The sequence below is a fragment of the Halichoerus grypus genome, chromosome 4 (genome assembly GCF_964656455.1).
Source record: "Halichoerus grypus chromosome 4, mHalGry1.hap1.1, whole genome shotgun sequence".
In the NCBI taxonomy this organism is placed as follows: Eukaryota; Metazoa; Chordata; class Mammalia; order Carnivora; family Phocidae; genus Halichoerus; species Halichoerus grypus.
In genome coordinates, this window is record NC_135715.1 from 162538832 (window position 1) to 162562019 (window position 23188).

Consider the following 23188-nt stretch of genomic DNA (forward strand, 5'->3'; position numbering starts at 1 on the left):
ACATTCCAGGCAGAGGAAAAAGCTCACGCGAACAACCTGCTGTCTGAAAGAAATGGGTGTTTCAGCAGAAATGGGTCTGCAGCAGAGTGGGGGGTTGGGGGGAGGAATGTGCTCTAACCGGCAGAAGTCCTCCAAGGATTTTTTGATCTACCGTCAAGGACAATATCAGATGGAAGATGTGGGGTGCTTGCAGAGTGCTCAGGGGGCTTGACGTTATCCTACAGAGAAAGAGGTCTGAGCCTGAGCGCGGTCCTTCCACTGTGTGTTGAAAGTCTGAGCGCTGTATGTCTCACCCTGCTGAGGAAGAGTGGGCAGAATGGAAAGTTGGAATTCATCTACAATGCAGGAGAACAAGCACAGGTGGAGCTGTAGAGCTGATGGTTCTGGCCCAGTATCAGGCCCACACGAGAAAACCGTGGTTAGGAGTGGCCATCCATGCCCGGTCAGCACTGGGAATTGGGGACTAAAGAGAATGCTGACATCGAGGTCTCTAATGTTATTTGCACTTTCTGTTTCCTTGATCTTTCAGGCTATGAGACATCTGGGAAGTCTCCTTTGAATATCATTAAGATGCTGTCAGATTCCAGTTGAGACTGCAGGACATGTAGTGCTTGGGGGGGTGTGTGTGTGTGTATGTGTGTGTGACCCACAGGTTGGTAGATGAGCTGCTGACGGCAGCCAGATGCACTGGCTTATCCTGGGGTTCTTAACCAGGGGTCTGATGTAATCTCGGGCAGGAAAAAAATTACATCTTTGTTTTCACTAACCCCTCTAGCTGAGATTTAGCATTGCAACAATATGCTTAGACAACAAATCGCAGTAATTTCAGCAGTACTTGTGACTTTGTCATCAGTTGAAATCACAGATATTTTCATATCCCATAGTTGTTGCGGATATCTCAAAATATCACTTACACGTATCACTACTTGAACATTACTGCAGTTATCATGCCATAGCTAGGTCTTGTTATCTAATGTGTTAATAAAGCACATTTATTACTATATCATGTTTTAAAAATATTCGAAAACTGCATTTCAGTACTTCTGGTTTTCTTTGCTAGCCTATGTATTTATTTGTTTTGCATTTCAAACGTGATTGTGAGAGGGGTTTTAGGCTTCCAGATCGCCAATGGGTCCCTGACACACAAAAAAGCTAAGAACTGCCAGACTTCATGGACACAGTCTTGCTGGTTGGATGTAATAGGAATGTTAGGGACCGAATGTCCACATATTCACTTTCATATGAAATGTTTTTGTCTTCTGACTGAGGCAATAAGTACTCATCAACTCCATGTTTGTGCAGACTGAGTTTCTGAGAAATAAAAAGAGAGGGACTGATCTAGGTAGACTTAAGACAGAGAGGAGGGAATACGCCCATAATCTTGAGTACAAAGAGTGCATTTTCACAACCCTTTCCTAAGTAGAGAGCCAGAAAAGGGCAGACATAATCTTACAACTCTGACTTCCTGGGAAAAGCCCACTCAGTCAGCCTGAGCCTTCCCTATTTCCTTGGGTTGTAGCGTCAGGGTCCTCAGAGGTGACACTGCAAACACTCACAATGCAAATTATTAGCCAGTCTGCCCCCTCCCACAGTTCAGCCACCTGATAGGTGCAATTTTTAGGAAGTCTAATTTCTCAGCAGAGACAAAGCACTGATAGCAAGCCCTGAGAAGTCAGCCTGGTTTCCCAAGAGTCTGAGGTGGCACCCAGAGATAAGAAATCCTTTTATGCCCCTTTGTTGAAATTAAAATAGTTCTATTTCTGCATCTTTTTTTTTTTTTAAAGTAGGCTCCATGCCCTGCATGGAGCCCAATGCAGTGCTTGAACTCACAACCCTGGAGATCTAGACCTGAGCTGAGATCAAGAGTCAGATGCTTAACTGACGAGCCGCCCAGGTGTCCCTCTATTTCTGCATCTTGAAAGAGAGAGAGACGTGAGGGAAAAGGAAATGTTTACTTTTTCTGAGATTTTAGAAATTGAATTTAAAGCTTAAGAGGCCATTCACTTGCTCCTATCCTCCACTCTCCACCACACAAACTGAAGGATGGCTTCTTTTTTTTTTTTTTTTTTAAAGATTTTATTTATTTATTTTGACAGAGAGAGGCACAGCGAGAGAGGGAACACAAGCAAGGGGAGTGGGAGAGGGAGAAGCAGGTTTCCCGCCGAGCAGGGAGCCCGATGTGGGGCTCGATCCCAGGACCCTGAGATCATGACCTGAGCTGAAGGCAGACGCTTAACGACTGAGCCACCCAGGCGCCCCTGAAGGATGGCTTCTGAAAATGCCTCTCCTGTTAATTTATGGCCTGGTGGAAGCGCTTTCTAAAGAGATGGCTTAATGGAATGATGGTTTAATGGCATAGAACAAGGAATCAGAGAATTCAACTTCCCCAAGATCAGTTTCAGAGCCAGATCACTGTGTTCCAGTCCTTTTCTGCTACTTAGTGGTCTTCTCATCTATAAAATGAACCAACAATAACGGCTCCTACACAGGGTTTCTAGGAGGTAATGTGTGTGAACTGAAAAGTGCCCCGTCAGCGTTCATTCATCTGGATTGCTGGAACTTCTGTTTTCCTAGACAGATGTGCTAGTCTCAAAGAAGTGTCCTCCTTTTTAATTAATGCTAAGGTATTAGATTATGACCTAGGCCTATTTCCTACCACTCTCTTCCTTTACCTCCTACAAATGATCCTGTCTTACCTCTTCAGTCTTTCCTCCTGCAGGGTCTTCCTCGCCTGAGTGTGAAAACAAGCTTGCATCCCTGTATTTTCTACCTTAGCCAGACACTCCTCCTGACCTCACATCTCCCTCTGATTCCTGTTGCCTCCTGTCCCCATGATCAGGACTCATCTGTCTGCAGAGAGCGATGTTCTGCTCTGGCCCCAGTGGTAGCTTAGTGGTCAAGACTCTGCGCCTGGACGTGGGGCCTGTGGTTTTCTAGCAGTGTCCCAGCCAGTGGGGAAGAGTGCCTGATTCTGGGGTGCTTGTTGGGGCTGCCCGATGTAGGCACGTTCTCGGGTAGTACTCTAGCAGCAATATTTGTGTCTCCACTGGTCTTCTTCAGTCATACTTGATTTAGAACTGACTTAGTAAGTAGAAGGGAATAATTTGTTAGCCTCCTCAAACCCCAACCATGGAGAAATGCCAAGATTTAAGGGACAGGTGGGGAAGAGTCGACTGCAATCTGATCTGTGTTTATGGCTTTATTATAATCCTGGTCAGGAAGCCACAGAGAGCCGTTTCTATCCTTCCCCTGGCTTTTCCCATGCTCCTACTGAACCCGAATACGGTCTCAGAAATCCTGCTCACCACTGTGATTCGGGCAACGGATATCAATCAACTGGCATTGATGTGAGAGAGTAAACCTATCTGAAAGCCTGGACCCAGCATGCTGATGCTCCTAAATCTGTGTCGGCAGCCCAGACATGCATGCTGACCCAGACTGTTCTCAGGACAAAGAGCAAACTTCTTACCGTGGCAGTTGCAAACTTTTTTTTTTGGGGGTGGTCTTTTTATTTTTTTATTTATTTATTTTATTACGTTATGTTAATCACCATACATTACATCATTAGTTTTTGGTGTAGTGTTCCATGATTCATTGTTTGTGTATAACACCCAGTAAAGGGCAAACTTCTTACCGTGGCATGACTGCCCCGAGTTCCTGTCACCTCCGTTGCCTTTCCTCAGGGTTCTTCCTGCTCCGGCCACAATGAGCTTCTTATGGTTCCTTAAATAAGCCATGCACTTTTGGGGTTTTGCAAATAGTAGCGTATACTTTGCCCAGAAGGAAGTTCTCATTCTTCCCCGTTGCTGATTGGGCCCATTTTGTTTATCCTCCTAACTGTAGCATCCCTGCCCTGAAAAGTTTCTCTAAGCAACTTAGGAGCTTCTTCCTCAGGATTTCTTCCAGACTTGAGTCTCCCCTGGACCCTCAGGGCGTAGAACAAGGCCTTCTCTATCACGGGCACCGAGCATGGGTTTATTGGGTGAATGAGTGCCTTTTCAAGGTCACTATAGATTTCCTACTCCTGTTTGTTCTGCTTTGAAGCCCACTAAATAATTCCCATTTATCTAGAAAATTCCTATAACAATTTGGCATAGCAAAGCTGGATAAATGTCACACAATGAACAATAGCATGAGAAATCAGAGTAGATTAGATTTCTTGACATGGATGAGATTTCCCTGTGTTTCCAATGTAGATTCTGTCCCCGCAATGAAGAGAACGATGAGTTAGCTTTTAGTCACTTCACATCTGAGCAGCCTATATATATATATATATACACATATACATATATATATATATACAAACACACACACACATATATATATATGATATGTATATCATATATATATATGGCCTCTCATATAACAGAAACTAAACTAAACAAGTTTAGTCTGAAATTTTCCTCCAGACCATGTATGAAAGACATCATACACACTGTGGTGTTAATGGATTTTTCTGGATGGAGTCTTAAATACTAGATTTGTCTGGACCTTGCCTCAGACCGTAGCCTTGCTCCCCACAGTTCTATGCATTACTCAGTGCTACCAAGAGAAGTGTAGTCACCATCTGTCGCCATATAGCATTCTTGCTCCCTTACTGTTGGGCTTCTTGTACCATCTCAGTTATAGTTTTTTTTTTTCCTCTTTACCTTTCTTCACTGCCCCTCCACCCCCGCCAACATTTCTAGGAGAAAATATAAAATCTTCAATTTATCACCTGTACACATGGAAGGTTAGTTAAGGTGTGTGTGTGTGTGTGTGTATGAAGATGTGGAAGTGTAGTGACTTAGAGGAAAATCCTGCTTTTTCTAAAACTTAAAGGAAAAATTAGAAGTTAAAAAACTTGGGGTGCTTTTAGCTTAGTGCTACATCTGGTACATAAGAAATGCTTAATAAATTTTTGCTACAATTGCTCTTATAATTTTTAATATTATTATTAGTATAATAGGATCCAGTACCTGAAAGCAGGTTGTTTTTATACCAAAGCACGTGTGGGGAATATACTCTCTTGGGCCTACATTCTCCATAGGAAGCGGAGATTGTATATATTAGCTGGAGTTCATCCAAGCTACTTTTGGGACAAACAGGATCATGTGTTTGGAACAGAGGTCAACAGCTGTTACTCCTCTGTGGCATTCCAGAGATGTGGACAGATGTATTCAGATTGACCTTCCTTATTCAGTGAGTGTGGGAACCAGTGGGAAGGGGTAGGGGGAAGGGAGATGCCACAGAGGGGCGGGTGGGAAAGTTCCCCTGGGGCCCAGTAACATGAGAGATCACTGAAAATAGTGTTGAAGTGAACAGTTCAATTTCCTGGAGGTTCTGTGCTTAAAAACATGTGAGGGGATGAAGGCCCTTAACTTTTTTTCTAAAATGAGGAAAACCAGGCGTCACAGTTTTCCCAAGGCCAGGACAAGATTGCACTTCCTGGAGAGGTCAAAGGTTTCCTCCTTACCATTCTGCTGATTGCACAGTAGGGAATAGAAGAGGGTCAAATCAGGTTTAATACAAGATGTGGAGTGAAATACATTCCTTACCTTGCCCTCCCAACCCCAGTCATATTTAATTAACATTCCTGTTACTAGAAAATATCCAAATGTCCCAGTGGTTTCAAGAAATCAAAAATCTAGGCTGACTCCGGGCCCTTGGTACCTTTGTATAATGCAGGTAGCTGGTCTTCTAGGAGACTGAAAGAACATGGCTCCACGAGACCATTTGATTTTCTGAATAATGAGATTGGAGAACAGCATAGTAGGCTTCCCTCATAACAATACCTCGGGGTCCTAAAACCTATCAATTTACATGGTCATAATGGTTTAGCCAGAATCTGATTGGTAGTGGTCTTTCTCAATCTTTCATGATGGTGGCTGATATTTTCTGGACTTGCCACTCCCCTTTTGCTTTTTTTTTTTTTTCCCAGATTACCAAGTGAATGAACCTATTGTCATGAAATGGACCTAAAGCTCAGGTTAACATTGCCTAGGTTCACAATGTGTCTTTGCTGGTGGTACACAGATTCCTGGTCTCCTCACGGTGGATTCCTTTACTGATGACGTCAAAACTACACACATTTTGTTTCTTCCTCTTGGCTGGGTCAGCAGGGAAGTAATGAGAACGACATACTCCTCACCGCAGGAAGACTTTGCAAGTCACATAGAATTCTTGCTGAATCTTTTCTTCTTTTTACATATAATTAACATGTCATATTAGTTTCAGGTGTACAACATACTGATTCAACAATTCTATGCATTACTCAGTGCTACCAAGATAAGTGTAGTCATCATCTGTCACCATATAACATCATTATAATAGTATTGACTATATTCCTTATGTGGTACTTTTAATTTCTGTGACTTATTTATTTTATAACTGGAAATTTGTACCTCTTAATCTCTTTTATCTATTCATTCATCTCCCACCCACCTCCCCTCTGGCAGCCACCAGTTTGTTCTTCGTGTTTAAGAGTCTGTTTTTTTGTTGTTGTTGGCTAATTGAACATAATAGTAAAAAATCTGAAAAAAGAGTCTATTTTTTTGTTTGTTTCTTTGCTTCTTTATGAAGTTGGTGCTAAAGGTCAGATGAGCCTATAAAAAAGATACATTTCTCTCTAAGAACCTTGCTCCTAACCACTGCACTATCAATTACATATCCAAGTTGGTTGACCAGGATTTCATCTGCTTCTACCATGACACGTGGTTCTAGACCAAGTCAAGCTCAAATCCCTGATTTGCCACTTACTGTGTGATTGTGGGTAAATTACTTAACCTCTCTAAGTTTCTGTTCCTTATCTATAAAATGGAGATACTAATAGTACCCATCTTCTAGGCTTGTTGTGGAGATTAGATGAGACATTGTATGTGTAATGCTTAGCTACAACAGCTCCTAGCAGAAAGCCTACAGGAAATGTTAGCTCCAGTTTTGACCACTTGGAGTGGTAGGCCTGCCTTTCTAAGTAATTGTTTTAGGCTACTTTTTTTTTTTTTTTTAGCATATTTTTCATGTAATCCTTGATAAAACCTTCTAGATTGTTCATACAGAAAGATCTTTTTGTAAAGCTGTTTACTCAGTGGGAGTAGTCAGCAAGTATGGCAGTTGTTTCTTGTTTTTGTTTCTTTTAGGCGTAATTTTTTTCAGGCTTTGGTCCTGCTGGCTTGTGGTAATATGCATGACTTTCTTCATGTCATCTTTGTCTATTTTTTGAATAAGTTTTTCATACCAACAGCTGGGGTGATACCATACAGCTCATAGAGAGAATCTCAGGCTTCATTATTTTCCTACAATCACCATGTGAGCATTTGAACCTCTGTAAGTCAGAGCTTTGGGGAGAATTAGAAACTAAAATGAAGGGCAAGTTTCTGGAATTTAGATCAAAGAAGATATTATCCTGGTAGGCTTGCTCTGTATGAGTTAGAGATAGCCATAGGGCTTCGCATGGTTGACTGGCTTGACAGCTAGAATTCTTTATGCTCTTCAATGATACTTTAGTTTTTACTGGTATATGTTATTATTAAAGCATTGAGCACCAAGGAGGAATACTGTGCTAATTTCTAAAACAGAGTTCTGGTGGTACTCATGCTATGAAGAAAAACCAATCTACATAAATATGTTGAACATATATTCAATGATCCTTTTTGGTTGATCCAACAAACATTTATTCAGCCCATTGTAAATGAGTATGAAATGGAGATCCATTAAATCTTATTTCTATCCTAAGGTGGAAAATTCACACATTTTGTGAGATATGAACAACTTGTTGCGTAAGGTATTTTCATCTCCATTTTACACATGAAGAGTTCAGGCTACCAATTTCTAGGATCATATAGCTATAAAGTGGCCCAACTCGGATTTGACTCCCAAGCACAGGACCTCAAATCCTGTGCTTTTAGCCACTGGAATTCCCGATGTGTGATTTTCTCCCCATATCTACCATTTCTCCAACACCAGCTGGATGTCCTACAATTCAATTCGGTTCTGACACTGTTTAGTTCGTGTCAGATCCTACAAATTAAGGACTCAGTCCCAGGAGACTGTCTTCACTTCAGATGCCAATTCCAAGTCTCAAGTTGTCACTTGTACTTCCATCTGACTTGCCTATGAACTGGGTTTCTACCACTCCTTGCTCAGGTTCAATAAATTGCCTTGAACAGCCCACAGAACTCATGAGAACACTTACTTACCGGTTTGTTATATAATAAAGAATATGATAGTGGATGCAAATGTACAGCCAGATGAAGAGATATATAGAGTGAGGTCTGGATTCTAAGTGCTGGGGCTTCTGTCCCTGTGGAGTTGGGGGCCACCCCCCTCCTAGCTTATGATAGGTTTACCAATCCAGAAGCTCTTTGAACCCTGTAGTTCAGGGATATTTATGAAGGATTCATCATGTAGGCATAATCAATTATCAACTCAATCTCTAACTGTTCTCCCCTCCCCAGAGGATAGGGGCTGGGGCTGAAAGTTCCAAGCTTTTGATTATGGCTTGATCTTTCTGGTGACCAGCTCCTATCCTAAAGCTATCCAGGAACCCATCAAAGTTGCCTTCTTAGAATATAAGATGCTCCTATCACTCAGGAAATTCCAAGGGATTTAGGAGCTGTGTGTCAGAAACTAGGGTCAAGACTCAAATAGTAAAACAGAAGATGTTCCTAGCACCTTTATTGATTAGGAAGTTACAAATGGTTTATGAGCTATTGGTAGGAGCCAAGGACAAAGACCAAAATATGTCTTATATCACAATCCTATATGTTCTGAGACTCTCTGCGCCGCCGCCCCCCCCCCCCCAAGGCTCTTACCCCAGCCTTAGTTCCTATTATGTTTAAAATAGCCTATAGAATTTGGTCACTTGTATTATATTTTTTTTTCTGACAAGCCATGTAGTGGGGACTTCAGTATACTTGTTGATTGATTAAGATCATTTGTTTCATCATGATGCATATGTCCTTGCATTTCAAGACCATGTGTGGATTTAAGCAATCTGGAATTTCTTCAGAAAAGTACAGGTGCAGATTTATATAATTGCATGATTTCTTTCCACCTAATTTGATTCTGTTAAGCACTGCCATAGATATAATATTAACTAGATGCTATACAATCATCTTTAATATACTTGAAGATAGTTATTAACTCATGCCTTAGCCTTTGTTATCAATCATAGGAAAGTTTGGGGAGTCTTTGTTTCTACTGTACATATTCTTAATCTGTGTAATGAGTTTCAGAGCCTCAAATTGTGGATGTGGGTAGTCTGGTGGCTCCATAATAGGGATTATCTTTTAGAGAAGGGCACCTTGCCTTCTATAAGTTGTCCCTGGAAAGACATCAGGCCCTGGGTAAGATATAGAGGGTCAGAGCCAGGAATACTGGGTCAAATTTGAGAAGTGAATCTTCCCCAGGACTGGGAACAGGACTTTATCATTTACCTTTAATTCAGAAGTATAAGTGAACCATTTCCAAGGACAAATTGCTCCAAAGGGCAGAGAGATATGTCAGTACAAAAGGGTCACCAAGATCTGTTTTTTGAGAAAATTGAAATGAGGACAAAGAGGGTCTGTCAGCAGACAAAATACTTCTGATCTGTCATTTATCAGATGAAGAGGAAGAGACATGAGGACTTCTTCCACTTTTAGCCAGATCATCAGAGATGTTCACAGTAGCATTTTAAAATAGCAAAAAAACTGGTAACAACTCTAAGGATTGTTAATTTATGATATAATTATAGGATGGAATATTATATATCAATTAAAAATGACGTTTATAAAGAATATTTAAATATCATCAGAAAATGTTTAAGGTGTAACAGATAATAGTATATATCTATTGAAAAATACAAATAAAACATGATATTAAATCTGTAAAAATCTTGATAGAAAAACAAATGGAAGGCAATGGGCCAGAATATTAACAAGGTTTATATCAGGGTGGTAAAATTATGGGTGAGCTTTGTTTTAATAATTATTTTTAACATTTAAAAAGGTAAAATGTATCTTCTAATAAATTTTCTATGTGAAATATATCCTACCTTAACAGTCAGAATAAAAAACCATGCAAGTTATCTTAAAAAAATACAGAACACCCCAAATTAGGGTAGTCATATAAAGCTTAGATTATCAGGGAAGGAGAAAAAAATTCCTAGAAGGTTTTGAAGAAGCCATTGAGTACAAGATCTTGACCCAGATGCCAGATGAGGAGAGCAGGGTTGGTCCCACCAGTGGGATGACTCCACGCAGAAGGCCTGGCCCACCAAAGAGGGTGGCAGAGGTGTGGTTGCTGGCCTTGGGGAGCCTGCTATTGAGCCTGCATTCATGCCTCTTACTTAACCTTGAACACTTCCTTGTCATGCTTTTGGACTCTCCCTTTGCTCAGGAAACCCCCTCCAGATGCTCACTGGGTTGGCGCTTGCAGGTGGGGTGTGTTCCTCAAAGTTCCTGGAAGTGAGTTAGGGGAGGCTCGGTATAAACTAAGCAGCGTGTGCTGAAAGCTCCATAGGGCTACCTATGTCTCACACCTGTGTCTCAATTCCTAATATTTATAACGCCTCCCACATTGATGTGGATGCTTCCCAAATCCTCAATGTAATTCTTGTTGTCTTTTTGACACAATCTCTCCCCATGCTATGAAAATCTCTCTCCTGTGACTGGCTTTCTTCCTCCTTTAGAATACTTCATTTGTCTGCCCTTAAATTCCTGCTCAGTTTTAAGCCCCTATTTTCACAGCTCTGATACGTGTGTATGGAGAATAATTCTCATGAGCCCATCATAGAGAACTGACATTCTTTTTCAGTGACAAGAAAAGCTTGTCTTTAAAAGAAGAGGAAAAGTCTAAAGTCATCAAAACAATGTAATATCCTGTGTGAAATGTTGCAGTCATGATGCCTTGTGGTTTGAGTCCCTTGATCATGTGCCCTGAGGGAAATAAGTTGGTGGTGGCTGTGGATGACGGAGACGCTCGGGGCTTTGGCAGGTGCATCTTCAATTTCCCTCACACTTTGGGCTCCTCGGGGAGGAGGGGCTGGAGCCCTGGCCCACCATTAGCACAATGATCCTCAGGCTGCTTCTGGCTCTCAACTTCTTCCCCTCAATTCAAGTAACAGGTAAACATTTTTGATTTCTTTCCTCCTCTCGGTTTTTCTTTCCAAGTCTTCGGTTGGCTTAGCTCATCTTAAATTTCAGATGACTTATGAAATGTGGAAATTTGAAATGTAGTTTTGCTCTAACATGGCAGCCTGTTATTAAGAAATTCACTGATTCTCAGTCTACAGTATAATATTTTAACAAATATTCTTTGGAATTAAATAAGATTTATTTAGCTATTAATTGATAGTGTCCCAGGAAGCTATAAAAATTATGCTTTTTAAAAAACTTTAAGACAACAGCTATAAGTAGGTTGGTTCTGAAAGTTCTGGATTTAGACTGACAGGATTCATATCGCCAATCCATTTCTTACTAGCTAAGCTTAGACTAGTATGTGAGCTTTCTAAGCCTCAGTTTTCTTCTCTATAAATTGGAGATGGTAATAACCTTATCTCAAGGTCATTGGGGGGATAAAATGAAATAATCTGTGTGAAATGCTTAGTACAGTCAGAGCTTGGCTTGCAAGATGAATGTTAGTTGTAGTTACGATGTCTACTCAAATTGAATTGAGTGTGTCAAAATGAATTTTGGAGTAATTACAGAAGGCGGCACAATACAAATGCCAATAAATTACTTTCTTTTTCAATTGGCTGAAATCTGTTATCTTAGGTTAAAATCCCTTAAGTTCTAAATGATGATGAGGAGGACACACCTAACACCATTATAAAGGAACTCCATTTCAGATGAAGAGACCAAGGGGTAGGGATGTTAATTTGTCCAAGGATATACAGATATTAGTTATGGGAGGCAGGGTCTGAACCACCTTAATCTGACTCTTCAGCCTATGCCCTTGACCATGACATTATTCCACCTAATGTGATATGGTTTATAATTTCATAGCTCCAGATACATCCAGGGTTAAACCATCTTTGGAAAATCACCATTCCAAACAGAAAGACCTTGGTGCTTTGGTGGGCTGGAGACAGTGTTTGTTTAACTTGTTCTCAGAGTTAGAGAAGTGTCTCACTTGACTCAAGATTTGTACTGATTAATGAGCACATTTAAATAAGAATAATAAGAAAATCTTCAATTTTCTTTCTCATTTATTTTGGGGTGTGTGGAGACTGCATTATTTGCTATTATTCTTAACATCATGTGCATGGGCTCCAAAGGATGTAATTTCCCAACCTGCACAAGTGAAATCGTTACATATACACCCATCTATTTTCTTGCCTTCTGTGCCAGTGAGCACATTCACAAACTGCGTGTATTTATAAAAAGTACCCATTCAATGAAAGACATAAGCTGGTGAGCTAGGTTATGCCCCAGTAATTTATTTTTAAAGATATTTAAATTTCTTAATTGATTACACAGTAAAGGATAGACAGAGTAGGCAGAAAAGAAAGAGAAGCTCATTCTCACAGAAACTATTTAAGTATTTGTACACAGAATACTTTCCTGATGTGCTCTGTGGACATCCACCTGTCATTAGCTCACTGAATCTCTTTTGAAGATGTTTTTGTAAGACGCAAAGTTTTATATTTTTCCTTTAGAACATTTATTGAAAGGGAGGTAGCTAAAAACCCTGCTAAGGATACACACATGTGGGACCTTTGTTTTCTATTTTGAGATACATCTATATTGTGAATGCCAACTCACCCCCATAACAACTTTTAAGATTTGGTGCTGAGTGGCCATCTAATGAAGTAGGAAAGGGGTAAAGAAGGCAATTTTGAAATGCTTCTCTCAGTAAGAAAACTTGAGATAAAATAACTACAACATACAAAAAATGCATGATCCATTCTAATCAATGGTGTAAAACCTGCCATATGCTCTTTGTCTCTCTGTATTTGCCCTCCATGAAGAAATTATAGATAAGGTAAAATTCTCTGGTCACAGTGTAATTGTCCTTCCTAGCATTAAGAGAGATTTCTGGTATGTCTGTGTTGAGGTGTGTGTGTGTGTGTGTGTGTGTGTATAGGAAGAACAGTGTTACACTGTATGTTAACTAACTGGAATTTAAATAAAAACTTTTTTGAAAAAGAAAAATAAAAAGGAAGAACAGTCCTTTTTCCCACTAATTTAAAAATTCTAACTCACTGGCTTGCAACAAAGCTTAAAATAATGCTTATTCTATGAAGTTTCAACCTAACCTGAGTCTTCATGATTTTAATGATGCTGTAGAAAGATTTTTATGGCTAATTTAGACAGGTATAATTTAGGAAGCATGAGGAAATGTTCACTTAGACAATTCCTTTACTAAAGTTACATGTTTCCTACGAGATTTGAGTAATTGTGCAGTTGAGATCCACAAATTGAGAGGATTTTGTTGGATTTTCAGATATGAGTCCAGCTTAGAACTGTAGTTCTTTGAAAGGGAACCAGTTTGTGATTGATAATAGAAGGAGTGTGCATATAATGGACAGCATTGTTCATAGATTTTTCAGCCCATATTGGTTATTTTTCAGCAAGGCTAATCATCCAGTATGAAGATAAAAATCAGGACAATGCCACTTATTTTTCCACGAGAGGATTTTTCATTTCTCCCCAAACCTCAGCAAATAAACTGTCAAAATGGCCAGTTCGAGCGTGATTGATTTCTCCAATGCTCTGCATTTCCCTTGGCGTGCACTTCTTTTTCTGAGAGAGGCACAGAAAGCAGGAAGATGGTTGGCATTTAATAAAAACTCATCAGCAAAGCAAGGTAATTAAAGACTTCATTTTTAGTTCAGCAAACGCCCCCTTTGAGGTAGTTGTTCATAACGGCAAGTAATTGACCTCTTACAGGGGAGCGTTGCCGTGAGTTTGGGCTTAGGAAAGTAAGAGAGAGAGAGAGAGATGAGCATTGAAAAGGCAATATAATCAGCAGATTGCCGTATCTGCTGCAATGACATCCACTGCACGGGAGACTGGTCGGTTTTTTTGACTGTTAAAAAATCGGCTGGATGTTTTGTTATCTGAAGTAAATTCGATGGGCATTTCAAATGTATAGACATGGTTTAAGACAGGATATTACTTTCTATTTTTTTTAAAGGCAAGAACTTTTATAGCAAGGACCGTAAAATCAATATCAATATATCAATATCAAGAAATAGAATGAGTCATTTTCACAGACTGATTAGAAAGAGAAATGAATCTGTGATCGTAACTCTGAAGCTCTCACATTAAAACTTTTTTATGGGTGGGGGGTGGGAGTCTCATTGTCTTTTCTTAAGACTTAGACTGTCCTCCCTTTTATTATTTTTACTTTTTTTAAAGATTTTATTTATTTATTTGAGACACAGAGATAGATAGAGAGAGAGAGAGAGAGCAGGAGCGGGGGAGAGGGAGAAGCAGGCCCCCTGGTGAGCCAGGAGCCCGATGAGGGGCTCGATCCCAGGACCCTGGGACCACGACCTGAGCCAAAGGCTGACGCTTAACCATCTGAGCCCCCCAGGCGCCCCCTGTCCTCCCTTTTAATGTCTTCATTCTATTTTCATGAGTGGACAAATGCCACACGCCACATGACTACCATTCAGCTTTTACCATGTGTGGATATTTTCCTTCAAGTATTTCCCGTAGGCAGGGTGCTGACATTTACAAAATGAAAAGTTTTAGGCCACCAATACCCTAGAAGAAAATTCTGTTTGTGGTTTATCATCTCTAAAACAATAGCTCTTTATTAACTAGTATAGGCATCGATAAGGAGACACGATTGCAAACTTTCTTGTCTACAAATCAGAGGGCAAGCCATATTTCAAAGCACATTATTTTGCAGCAGGTCACTGAAAAGGATAAAATCTTTCATTTTTCCCTTTCATCGTGGTTAAATTTTTGCTTGCCTTTTTCTTCAAGAAATTTGTTACTTATGGAACTTTAAAGAGGCCGGTACTGTTCTTCTCAGTAGATGGTTTAGCTGAACTTCTGGAAAAAATGACATCTGGGTGGTTTTGTGACTGACTGACGGGGTCTCTGGTTTTTGAAGCCGTGTTAAGGAATCTGTGTCTCTTTTATGGTGATTTCTTGCCTCTTTTGGTCTTAACATGGCGTAGTCATAAAAAAAAAAATGGTACCCAGTGCTTTCAGACTGAGAACTGTTGCATGAGAATGGGTCCCTGAAGCTGGAGGGAAGGTAACCCAGGCTCCATGGAGAAGTGTTTGCAAAGCAGCTGTCTAACTTCTTGCTTGTTACTCTCATTTTGATGACACTGAACATCAGAAGAGAGGAGCACTGGATGGGGTCAAGGGCTACTTGGTCATTTGTTAAAGGATGTGAACAAGAGAGTTTAGACTTCTTTGGCCTAGGTATTTCAATATTAAGGTCATAGGTATCTTGACTGAGTCTGTGTGTCACCATGCGGGTTACGTGTGTTTATGTTTTCGGTGCTGGATGAAAACCTGCACTGTGGTGGAGAATTTCTTAACTTTGAGCTGCAACTTTATCTCTGCATCACCATTACCATCATCTTTTTCATTTGTCATCATCTTCATTATCTGTGGGACTCTGGTTGCCAAGGTAACTGTGTTAATGGTTCCTGATGGTGTCAGAAATGTCACCCACTCATAGTTCACTCTGACCTCTGATCTAATCAGGGGCCCTTTTCTGCAGTAACTAAGTGAACTTCGTGGCTCACAATTCACCACGTAATGTATTGATTATGGCAGGAATTCCTGTTCATCACCCACTCATTCATACAAGAATCTGCATTATTGACATGTCTTACATTGTAACAGTGACATAGATCTCCTTGTTAGGAATGTAGGTGGGTGTTTGTTTGTTTGTTTGTTTGTTTGTTTACACTTGCTGAGAAGGTAGAGGGTTGTGCTTTTCATTGCTTAGGGATACTTTACAGATGATGAAGTGTCGGAACATTGCTGTGGCTGTGTCTGCAGCTTCCATGTAACCTGATGACTTTCTTTGATATTGAACACTAACACTACTACTACTAAGGCTACGTAATTTCAGACCATCTTTAGGAATATTGGGTCCAGGAGGGTTCCATTTCTGATCCACAGACTCTGTCCCATAGACATTGGGTGAAAATGGGCACACATGAGAAGAATGTTTCCTTTTACTGAAGCTTCCCAGGGGGACTAAAACAGGGTGTTACTAGGTTACTGTTCTCTAAAATACTGGGTTCCTGTTTTATAAATTGCCTCCTTCTTCTTACACTTTAGCAAGACAGGTCTTCATTCATGTGCTCATTTGATAGGTATTTATTAACATCTTCTAGGTGCTATTCTAGGTTCTATGACTGATACAAAAACCCAATTTGAGCTTCAAAGAAGTAAAAACGAGAATTGTGAGATCTTTCTAGAATTTTTTTCTTTCAGTTTAGCATCATTGTGAATGATTCTCTGTAGTAATTTATTTTATGGCAAACAGTTATAAGCAGCAGCATCCCTAGAACTGGTGAGTTCAACCACAGACATTTAGAGATGGGCAAGAACTTAGGTATCTCTCAAGCTATTGAAAAGGAGGTTGTGTTGACAGCTCCTTGAGGATGCTAATAGAAAGGTGATTTTGCAATGTTTCCCGGCATGTTTTGGATGATCTAAGGCTGAACCCCTCTTGCTTACCCAATCAACCTTCTTTCACACCCTAATATAAGATCCTCAAACCCCAAATTGCAGCTTTCTTCACAGTCTCACCTCCCTGCCCTCTGCGTTTATGACCTTTCTGATGTTATAGCCCTCCTGGAATTCCCTCTCTCCCCCTTTTCACCTATCCAAATCCTACTCATCTTTCACTTTATGACTACAGTACAAGACTCACCTCTTTTGAGGAAGCTCTCCCTGGGTATTCAGTCTTTATTATGGATTTGTAAGAGGAGTTCCAATGGGAGTATAACTCAATCTAACGAAGATCTGTTAAACCTCTGTTATATTTTAATCTCAATTGGAGTCTGAAGGAATATAAAAAGAGGAAAAGAAGTATAAGGACTGACTTGTGTAATTAACCAAGTTATCTCTGCTTCCACAGACTTTTTGATCCAGTTGAGAAGACCATACATGACACGATATAGCAGCGGGAAACAGATAACTAACTCTTGGCTACTTCCCTTGCTCTTTCATGGCTTAATGACTTTGCATACATTATGCTTGTAATCTGAAATGTCCCCTACACTTCTCACTTGAAGAAGCCTTCTCCAAGACCCTAAATGGCAAAGTGAGGGACTTCCTTCCTTTTCAGGGTTCCCAAAATTGTTATTGTGCATTGATGCATCTGTTTTTCCCCCCAGACTGTGAGCTCTTTGCAGGCAGGATTATGTCTTAGTCATCATTAGGACTTCACAGCACAGTGAAGTTATAACTTATTCCAGCACAGTGCTGGAAGCACTATAGGTGTTTAACAAATATTTGTTGAAGAAGGAAATGAATGAGTTAGTACTAAAATGAGGAAGCATAACATCAATATTCTGGTAAGATTAATATGGAATAGTAAGCATTTATGGGAATTGAACTGGACATTAAAGCTAGATATGATTTGAATGGATGATGTTATTAATAATAATTGCTAGCTAATACATATTTTGCACTTACAATGTGCCAGGCACTGTTCTCCCTGGCTTTCCCTATATTAAATCACGTATTCTTCTCTGAAATCCTTTGAAATGGTTGCTATGATTATCTTATCTGTAAGAGGAAACTGAACGGTGGAGCAAATAGAGCAACTTGCCTAGGGTCACACAGCTAGTAAGTGAGTAAATCCAGACACCTGCTCCAGGATTCATATTCTTACCAATTCCATGTTACTTCAGGAGGGAGAAGCAATACAAGTAAAGAAATTAAACCAGGAATATTGTTCTGTGTTCTTGGCCAGAACTGAATGTGTGGAGGCGTGGAAAGGTAGGGTAGAATCAGGTCAAACCAAGGACTGAACACTGATACCCCAAGTTCGGACTTCATTTTCAAGGCATTGTGATGCAGCTGGAAGCTGTTGGAAGCAGGATGGTCTAGAATGTATAGAGACTAATGGCAAGGAGATCACGTTGTAACACTCTGCCACTTTGCCAGGAGGAGGGGTAGTAGATTAGAATTTGGGTAGCAAATGTGGGAACAGCAAGAAGTAACTATTTTGAAGGATGCTTGAAAAGTAAAATTCCAGGATGTAGTGCTTGGTTTGTGAAAGAGAGGGATCAAGAATGATGTCAAGGTTTTTGGCTTAATAGAGGAATGGTGGTATTACCACCTGAAATCAAGATGTTGTGCAACTGAGTTTTGGGGCAAAATAATGTTTAGTTTTAGACACATTGAATTTGAAGTAAAGGCTTGAAATGGCAGAAAAATGTCCAGTATAAACCTGAAGCTATGGGATCTGGGTAGAAGAAAATATCTAGGAATCCTCATCTTAGGAGTAAGGCTGATGTCATGGAAATGGATGGCTAGTAGAAATGAGAGAGTATAACTGTAGAAAAGCAGAGAGTTGAACTGAATCTGGAAAATTGCTCTGGTTAGGAGTCAGCTAAAGAGATGATGAACCAGTGAAGGAGACAGAATGTGTTTAGAGAGATAAGAGGAGAAAGAGCCTTGATAGAACATCACTAAAGCCAAAGGAGGAAAGAATTTCAAAAAGAGACAGTGCTTAATGGCATTAATTATATAAGGGAAGAAGTGATTAGTGGCCTGGGAAGGCTATTGGTTTTGACTCAAAGCAGGCCAGTTGAGACTTTTGAGCTTAGACAGAATGGTGGGGAAAGAAGATAAGACTTCAAAAGGTCAAGAAAAAGTGGAGAACAGAATAGAGACAGCAGAAAGAGAGGAAATTGCTAGGTAAAGTGAAGATAGTTAGGAACTTCTATCACCTATAATGTTCACCATTTCTTGTATGTAATAAGTATTTACAAACTGAGTGACTTTATTATGTTTGAGATGTGGGAGGAATTCCAAGTGCTGTTCTTGAGTGAGTGTGTGTGTGTGTGTGTGTGTGTGTGTGTGTCTAGTGTTGAAGGGGTGGAGGGGAGAGAGGGCCATTAGGAAATAAAAGAGGAGGAGGGAGAAAAATAAAGAACAGAGGCAGTTTTCACCAGGAGATGGGGAGAGAGATTTGGAGCACAGAGGATGGGAGTATTAGAGAGAGGAGGACAAATCTCTAAGAAGAATGGGAAGGAAGAGAAGAGATTTATAGGGGCAGAGATATAATGTTAGGATGGAGCAGGGGTAGATGAGTGATTACATGCTGGCATCTGATATTAAAAAGTTTTATTTAAAGTTATATATATTTCATTCTCTCAGAACAGGCTTTAGTATTAAACCTATATCAACAAGGGCCACTGGATAATACGTACCTTGACTTTGAAGACTTAGCCCATCTCTATTTTAAATTTGCTTGAGCCTTCAAAAATGTACAATATGGCTTGGCTTGGCCTCAGCTCATGGCTGAAACAAGAGGGTCACAGGTTCAGATCAATCCTGCCCAAAATCATGGGCAGGGCTCTAGTTTCCAGTCAGGAAAGCTAATCTCAGGATCTCCCTGTGTTTTTTGGATCAAGGGTATTGCTGCTTGCCCTTGGCTTTGGAGAGGCCATGTCTGTTTTTCTACCCCCAATTCCCTCCCCCCCCTTTTTTCCCCAACTTAAAAGCTAAAGTCACTGATTTCTCAAGGTAGGGGGGATGTGATTAGGAGTTTTAGTCTGTTGAAATGTGACAAAACTTTTCTAGGCCTTCTTTTCCTCGTCTGATATGTGAGGGGGTTGGATTTGAAGACATCTCAGGTCTGTTTATGGTTTAAAAATGCTTCTTATGTGGAATAAAAATGCTGACTTTTATCAGTTTTAACAAGACAATTCAAGTTGTCTCAAGTTTTCAAACTTCCAAGTCATGACATTTGCCTAGAAGATTCTGTATGTGTCAAGGTGGCCCTGAGCAGGCTCTTTGGAGATGTAAGATTGAATTATTGTCATACTGTTTATGTAGAAAGCTATAAAGCCCCAGTTACTTACTATTTGGATTACAGGTGACCTTTTAGGGTAATAAAATTGGATATTTGGGAGTGGTTTGGCAGCTTTCATATAAGGTGCTCTGCCTTGTTGGTCTCTTAGATTATCCTTCTAGCATTAGGGGCTGAGAGGACAATTGTAGACCTTTGAATTGTAGGGGCTGGGTCACATCACACCCATTGACATTGCTCTGTGTTTAGGAAGTTTCAGTTCTAGAGTGCTTACACCCTGCATTGCTGGACAGTGTCTCTGAGCATTAGGGATGGATGAGAATACAGGCAATGGCTTTAGGCAGGTTTAATATTAACTGTCATCCTAATACAGATGACGTTCTGAAATACACATCTATCTTTGACTTTTTTGAGCTCTAGTCCAACACACCTAACTCCTGGACCTTTCCTTCGGGATGCCTTACACACCCCTCAAACCCAGTGTGTCAAAAACTGAACCCAACAGCTTTTCTCCAAACAAATGTTCTCTCTCTACTTGCTTAATTTTGTCAACAATGCCTCTGCTTTCATCCTCACCCAGCCCACAAACTGTCATTTCTGATTCTTGTTCACCATCAGTGAGCACAACCAAGTACCCATTCCTCGTCTGTCCTTTCCATCCCAGCTACCTCCTCTGCACCTCAGGCACTGTGAGCTCACATCAAAGCTATTGCAACAGCCTCCCCATTGGTCTCTGCCTCCGCTCTACCCTCTCTCTAGTGAGTGCACTCTGCACTACTGTGCTAACCTTCCCGAAGGGGCACTTACCACCCTATTCTCAACTCAGGTGTCTTCAATGTCTCCTGTTGCCTTCCTAGTAAAATCCATGTGCCTTTTCTCGGCATTAAAAGCTCTTCATGATTGGTATCAGCTGTCTTTACCTATTTCCCCTTTATGTAAATGGAATGCTCTGCTTGTCCCCAATAAACTTTTATACTAAAAGCTATTTCCGGGGCGCCTGGGTGGCTCAGTTGGTTAAGCAACTGTCTTCAGCTCAGGTCATGATCCTGGAGTCCCGGGATCGAGTCCCACACTGGGCTCCCTGCTCGGCGGGGGGTTTGCTTCTCCCTCTGATCCTCTTCCCTCTCGTGCTCTCTGTCTCTCATTCTCTCTCTCTCAAATAAATAAATAAAATCTTAAAAAAAAAAATAAAAGCTATTTCCTTCATCTTAGCCTGTCTAAATTTGCCCCCGACTGCATGGCCCAGCTAAAGGCCAATTTGTCTGCATAAAAGCCTCCAAAATCATCTTGTCTGGAAACAAGGCCTCTTTTATATGACTGTTGTGACAAGGCTCATGGACCATACATGGCTTTGGAGTATAGCTAATTGTGTACTTACCTTAGGATTTCACCTAGAAGAAAGAGGCTGTGTCTTTTACATCTTCCATCTCCCAAGAACCTAGTACATTTGGTTCTATTATTTATTTACTGGATAAATGCATGACTTTGTCATGGCAGAAGTCAGAATACCAAAGAATTTTCCAACACATGGAAATTTCTTTTCAGAAAGTATTCATTGATCATTCTGGTAATTTTTCTATCCATAATTAATGACTAGGTACTCAATTGGGACTTTGGGTACTGAACTACTTGATCTCTGAGTTACTTTCTGACAGTTGCATGAAGCACAATAGTTTTTTAAAAGGACAAGAACAGATGTCCTCTACACTACAGTATCTTCCTCTGGACAAACATAGATGAGGACGAAACATGGAGCTCAGAATGGTGCTTGTTGAGTAAATATATTAATTAAGTTTCCATTTCTATTTTTATTGCTATCTATAATCATTTGCATTTGTTTGAACTAAGGTCTCTAGATTTTGAATAAAAATCACCCTTTCGATAAGAATAAATGTGCTTGTTCGAACTGATAGTTGTACACAGTCTTGGGCAGGTTTGGTCCCATGGTCTATTTCTCTGAACAAAGTCATTGCATCTGTTGTGGTGGCCTCCTCTACACGATTCCCTTTCCTTCTGGCTCTGGTAACCTCATCCTGCTCATGCCCTTTTAGACCTAAGGGTGGTCATAACTCTGCTGCCATGAGCTACAGTTTCTAGCATTTGCCTTGTGGTTCCACACCCTTGCCAACAGTCCTTTTATAAATACACCTTCCTCCTATTGCCCAATTTTGAGTGTGCCATTTGTTTTCTGCTGGGATCCTGAATGAGACCACATATATGTATATACCACATGCTTTTTCAAAGCCCTTTTTTGGGAGGGGTGCTTTCCTTAAATCTTTATTCCTTGTGAAATTGGGGAGAGTTTCAAGATGACAGCCATTAGAAAACTAGATGGAATGACCACAAAGTTATTTTGAAAATGTAATGTGTGTTACTTCCCCCCCTCCCCATTTTATCATTAATTTCAGAGAGTCTGGAGCCATTTAAGGTATGCTAGGCCATTCATAGCTTTGTTTTTATCTTCCTATTAGCTCAAAGAAGATGGTGAAAGTCTGATGAGTGTTTTGTACTCCTCTTTCTCACATCTGTATGAGGCCGAGCCACCAGCCAGAGTTACCAGAGCCACAGACAGAGGAAAGAGCCACTTTCCTCCCAGAAACACAATTGGTCTCACAGGTTCCTGAGCAAACACTGGATTGGCCTGTGAGCAAGCCTGCCCTTTATGGAGCCCAGAAAGGAGCAAGTGGTCAGATGGCCACGTGTTGAAGGGTATCCTAGGCTTGAACAGGAAATGTACTCAGAGGAAAGTTACAGTAACTTCACCAGCTCTGTGGTCAGGAGGGAGGTGCTCTATGCCAAGGAAACCAGCGTCACCTTCACAGTGTGTTCGCAAACACTGCAGGGCAAGATGGTTGAAAATAGAAAGCTTTCATTTTCTCTGGTTACTGCCTGACATGTTAAATTCTGTTCAGTCAGAATTTTAAAAAAGGAAACGACGTGATTAGGATCTTACAATCCGATTTTTAAGCTGCAAAAGGAACTGATTGTGATGCAGAGATGGAACCCAGTAAAGTTCTTAAGAGGTTCCGAAAGAAAGTCACATTGCTAATTAAAGACCTATCATATCTCCTTTTACTGCTTCCTTAACGTCTCAATGCAAATGTCAGTCTTGAGTGTTGTCTACTCCACTCTCTGGTTCACTAACCTCTAGGTGCCTTTCTGTTTCTCTATGGTGCTATGATAGAGAAAAGGAAAGATGGCATATCATAAATTAAATGTGATAAATATACGTGATTCACAAAGGTCCTGAGGT

At 40.5% G+C, this 23188-nt stretch overlaps 1 protein-coding gene across 2 annotated transcripts in view; it reads left to right on the plus strand.

Annotated features, from left to right (window-relative positions):
• Positions 1–10864: 10864 nt before the first annotated feature.
• The window catches only part of CD28 (CD28 molecule), a 31419-nt gene continuing 19095 nt past the window's right edge, over positions 10865–23188 (plus strand). The window contains exons 1-2 of one of the 2 annotated variants that reach the window (XM_078071223.1): positions 10865–10952; positions 15167–15177. In XM_078071223.1, the coding sequence (XP_077927349.1) occupies positions 10865–10952; positions 15167–15177 (99 nt within the window). The other variant, XM_036073864.2, reaches the window with a different exon arrangement.